Here is a 5389-nt window from a genome sequence, read left to right on the forward strand (position 1 = left end):
ACAAGCTCAGAAACCTGGTGACTTTGACTTGTCTGGAGGCAGTTCAGGTCCAGAAATGGAAGGAAAAGGAATTTCCCCAATTAGGAGAATTGCTTTAATCCAAAGAGAGGAAGATCTGAGGGTCCACAGACATTGACTCTGGTTACAAATTGAACAGCTGGAGTTGCAAGCTGGACAAGCACAAGAACTAAAGTTGTTAGAAAATTAACTGGAGAAAGCTGGAACAGCAGCTCCATTCCCACCAGAGCAAGAGATAACCACCACCATTGGTCACTATCAAAGCATGCAGTCCCTCAAGAGCAAGTCTTGGCCAAGATTCACCGGTTGTCCTGGGTAGGCCTAGGTTCCTGTGGGCTGGCACTGTGGATCCTGGTACCCTTGCCAGCAGATTCCTGGGGATGACTCCCAGTTGGAATGACCACTGGGAACCTGAAGAACATTGCCCTATTATTAGTAGATACGTGAGCTTCCGTGAACACTCTTGGGTCATTTGTCGTGAAGTCAGGCTAAATAACTCACTTCAAGTGGCAAATCACTTCAACTAGCTGTGACAGAGCTCATCAGTTTGGGAGAATGTCACCTTCCAATGCAGGAGATTAAAGACAGTGGTGCGAAAAGACCCACCAAGCCAGCCCACACAGTAAGGGAAAGTAAGATTGATTCTGCTGCAGAGGCAGAGGGCAATAGGCTTTGAGTTGTACCTCAGAATACACCAGGAGATCTAATCAAGCTCCCCCATGGGCAAAGGCAAACACCCTGAGCAGAGTGAAGGACAGGGTGCTGGGCTACCACAAAGAAAGGTGCAGATCACTGGTGCAGAGCTGTGGGAACTGTCTTTCTTGTGCCATGACATTGCAGACTGAACTGGAGTCACAGCCCAAGTCCAGCACCAGCCTATTGCATGCTTCCCATGGGCACATGTGCAGACTGACTTTGTGGGACATCTGCTAGTGACAGCTTGAAACACCAAATGCACCTTGGGAGTAGTAGAAAGTTTTAGGAAATGGGCAGATGCCTTCCCTTGCAAAGCCGCCATGGTAGCCACCAATGGAAACCTGTTGTTGAGACATATCCCACAAACCAGTAACCTGCCCTTGTGGAGAAGACAGACAATGGTGTCCTAGGGGTCATGAAGAGTGTGGCCAACAGCAAGTGGAGAGAGGTTCTCTTCCCCCTCTACTCTGCCCCAGCAAGGTCTCATTTGAAGTTCTGGGCTCCTCAGTTCAGGAGAGACAGAGAAAGGGTCCCGAGGATGCTCTGAAGTTGCTGAGGGGCCTGGAGCAGCTGTGTGAGGAGCAAAGGCTGAGAGCCCTGGGGCTGAGAGCCTGCAGAAGAGCAGCCCCAGAGAGCATCTGAGCACTGCTCAGCAAGAGCTGAAGGGCCCCTGGGGAGCAAGAGGCTGTGGCCAGATTCTGCTCTGTGGTGTCCAGTGCCAGGCCAAGGGGCAATGGGCACAAACTGGACCCCAGGAGGTTCCACGTGAACTTAAGGGTGCTAAGTGCTGGAGCAGGCTGCCCAGAGAGGTTGTGGACTCTCTTTCTCTGGAGAAATTCCAAACATGCCTGGCCACTGTGATCCTGGGCAAGCTCCTGTAGGAGACTCTTCAGGGGTGTGGGACTAGATGACCTCCCCCCAGCATGCTGGGATTCTGCGGTTCCTGCCGAAGATGCACAGAGTGGGTGGAAAAGGAGGCAGGAAGAGGAGAGAGGCAGGAAAGACATCAGCGGGGCAGAGGCAGCTGGGAGAAGCTGGGGCCGATGAGGCGTGGGTCCCGGGGCCGTTCCCACCCCTCAGCTCTTTCCCACCTGCAGAGAGCGGCGCAGGGATTGGTCAGCAGGGCATTCCCAGCTGATTGGTGGCTCCTCCCACCACTGGCAGCAGCCGATTGGCCGTGGTGAGGCCGGCCGTGGTGAGGCCAGCGGCGGAACGCTGCGGGCTGAGGCGGGTGGGTACCATGGCGGCGGTGTGGGCGAGGCTTCCGGGCTGCCCCCACCCAGAGCTCCGACGTGGACACTGGTTTCTGAGTGTGAGAGAAATCTCCCTCGCCATCCGCGCCTCCAGCCAGGCCTTAAGCCATGGGAGGTGCGAACTGCCTGGGGCTGACTGTGAGCTCACAGCCTGGTGGAGCAATGCCTGAGCCCAGCATCAGGCTCTGGGCCATGACAGTGCAGCTTTACGACCTCAGAACCTGGCGCTGGGCTTTAACAATGAGGTTTTAGACCCCACCAAGAGGTTTAGGGCTGTAAAAGTCAGGGCCTGAGCCGTAGGAATGAGGGTATAACTCCTGAACACAGGTGAAAGTTTGGGCCCCACAGTAAAGGTTTCAGCCCTGCAAATGAGGTTTCAGGCTGAAAAGAAACCCCAAAATGAACATTTGCACCATAAAAATGAGTATTTGAACAGTCAAAGAGAGGCTTTGGCCCTTCTAAGTGAGTCTTTGTGCTCCTCAGTGCACACTTGAAAAGTACCCAGCTCCCCCAAAAATCTGGCCAGAGCCTATTAAAACAGTTTTGTAATATGCACAGACATGAGTTGAACAGTGCACGGTCACAGCGTTGCTCCAGGTGGAGTCACGGTGGTGCTCTGTAAATCTTGTGCTCTACACTCTCCTGTGCTGATGCTGATCATCCTGTGGAAACGGGCCCATGTCAGTGGATAACATTGAATCGTGAGATGATAACACCGCTGGGCATGGGGTGAAGCTGGTATTTGTGTGCAGCCATGTAGCATTTGGTAATCTCACCAATTTCCTGAGCGAGACAGGGAAGGAGGCCTCAGCTTTTGAGAATGCTGAATATCCATGGGTTGTCCAAGCCAACCTGCTTTTGTTGTTGTGTCTCCCGAATGTGTCCCAGATGTTATTCAGGGATAAACAATTAAAATATTTGGGAAAAGTCTGTTGTTGGCCTGGCAGTTCCTGAGAGACACAAATCACTGAACGTGCTGGGGCATGGCCCACTCCTACCACATCCTGTTCAGTGCCCTCCAGGGAAAGAGAAGGTCTCTGAGCCTACAAACAGGCTGGCAGGTGCTATGGCTGCTCAAATCCTGGCAGCAGCTGCACCAGAGGGCCCAGCGGTGCTGGTGTCGGTCACGCCTCTAATGCACAAAGACACAAGAAAATGAGTTGGTCTCCAGGGGATGATGCTGAGCCCATGCCTCTGCCCTGAGCATGTCCAGCACCAGCATGGGCTCTTGCAGAGGTTGTGCCCTCTCTGCTTGGCATGAGAAAGGACTGGTCTTTGCCTCCCAGGGCAATGAGGAGGCCCCGCCAAGGAAGCTGGGTGGGCCATGTACCTCTGCCCTCACCATTGAGGAGATTTCAATCAACAGAACATGTGCAGAGAGTGAGAAAGCAGTAAAGCATTGGCCTGCTGGATGAATCAGCTGTGGATGACCCTGTGCTGCCCTTGGTCCAACCCTGCTCCCACATCTGCAAGCATTTTCTGAGCTGGCTGGTCCCTGCCCTCCTGCCCTTCTTGTGCTTTGTAGCTCTTGGCAGGGGCTTGCAGGACTTTGGCCCTTGGTTTATCCTTCTTAAAAATATGTTCCATTTCCACTAAAGGGACAGCCAAATTCATCACTTGTCATGAAGCACCACATGGCTGGGTCCATTCTCCTGATCACAGCACTCATAATGCAACAAACTTTTACATCTGCAGTGCTGTCCTGAGCCCAGAGCTGCTGGCTGTCATGCACAGCATGCCCTGACAGAAGTCCATGTTCACAGAGGAACTTGGGGAACATCCAACTATTGCCTTCTGTTTGCAGTGTGAGGGAAAAAGCATCATCAGTCCCAGGCTCCTCCAAGGAAGCCACATGGGCAAATTTAGCTATACTGGAGGCAGGTGCAATGCTCAGATGCTCCCTGGGACTCCTCCCAGGCATCTAGTCTACCCTGCTGCCTACCATCAGCAGGGGCATCTTCCAACAGGTCAGGTTGCTCTTTACAGGACATAGCAGTGAACATGGAGGACTCTCCAGGAGACAGCAGCTCCTTAACAACAGCCAGCACCAGCCAGATAACCCACGCACAGTACGCAGGAGGCATCTGCCCACTGGCTGCACACATCTGACAAGGTAGGCTCAGCATTGCCTCTTATGTGGCCATGACTGCCTGTTGCATTGGGTAAGCTCACAGCACCAAGACAACAATAAGAAAAAGAAGCAGGGCTGCAGGCTTTCTTCCTGCTGCTGGAGAAACAGTACCAGGGGGAGGGGATGGAACAAACTGCCACTGTGGGGCAGTGACCTCCACAGCCAGTTCACGGACACCATGGACTATAAGCACCCAGTAGGGAAGAGAAGGAGAAATTTTCCTCCAAGTCATGACCACGCTCCCTAGGGTGAGACAGCTGCAGGGCTTTTCAAAGGAAACTCCCAGTTTTCTCCCTCTCTCAGTGCTGCACAGAGCTGGCCACAATGCCCAGACAGGCCCAGGAGGTGAGGGCCTCCAGTGCACTTGGGTGGGCATGATGGGGGTATCTGTGATGGTTTTAAACTGTTTTTTTAATTTTTCTTTGCAAAGTTCAAGCAGAGAAAACTAAAGAATGTAAATAAGTCACTATTGGGTGTAAGAAAGCAAAGTAATGATTGTTCTAAACACTTTCATTGGATGGACAGAAATGTTGAAGAACCATTACTCAAAACAAAGTAGGGGCAGTCGGGGTCTGAGCTCTCAGCTTTCTTGCTGGGCTGTCTGGTGGCTGCTGCTGCTTCTTCTTCTCTTATAACACACTGACCTTGGCGAGCTAAGTTAACAGCCTCTCTGCTTTTTAACTTCTCTGCTTTCTGCCATAGGGTCTGGGGGGGAGGAGGCCCCTGGGAGAGAGGAGGCTCCTGGGAGAGAGGCCCCTTGGGAATGGCCTCTTTGGGGGGAAGCAAAGGGAGCTTGGTTGTGCTTTTCTGTTAGTTGTATCTATTTGTAAATGTTGTGAATTGTGTATATTTGTACATATCCATTGCATTTCATTATAGATTGTAGATTTGCTTGTAAATAGAGCTTTCATTTGCTTTCCAGACTGAGCTAGCCTGGTTGTTGTCAGTGGGGGGGATTTCAGCTCTCACACTGATACAGTACCTCAGTCTGGGGGGAGCCTCTCTAGGAGCTCCACTCTCCCAAGGTGAAATGTGTGCCCCAGGGGTGTATCCATGGTGTGGAGGCCAGGCTGTGATGTCGCAGAGCCCTGGTGTGCTGCAGTGTTACAGAGCTGAGCTGTAGCAAAGGGCAATACTGCAACACTGCCAGCAGTGACAGCTGCATTGACACTGTCTGAAACATGGTGCAGGCTCAGTGGGCTGTGGCACTCACCCTTCTCCTGGTGAATCTGCCAGGCCCAGGAGGTCAAGGCAGCTTGATGGCTAAGGCGGGCATTAGGTACGTGGCAGG

At 52.5% G+C, this 5389-nt stretch overlaps 1 protein-coding gene across 1 annotated transcript in view; it reads right to left on the reverse strand.

Moving 5' to 3' along the window:
- Positions 1–3041: 3041 nt before the first annotated feature.
- The window catches only part of LOC128977895 (uncharacterized), a 13179-nt gene continuing 10831 nt past the window's right edge, over positions 3042–5389 (reverse strand). Inside the window, exon 20 of the mRNA XM_054395589.1 lies at positions 3042–3099. Coding sequence (XP_054251564.1) covers positions 3042–3099 — 58 coding nt within the window. The remainder of the gene's footprint in view (positions 3100–5389) is intronic.

The sequence above is a fragment of the Indicator indicator genome, chromosome 34, assembly GCF_027791375.1.
Source record: "Indicator indicator isolate 239-I01 chromosome 34, UM_Iind_1.1, whole genome shotgun sequence".
NCBI classification, from domain to species: domain Eukaryota; kingdom Metazoa; phylum Chordata; class Aves; order Piciformes; family Indicatoridae; genus Indicator; species Indicator indicator.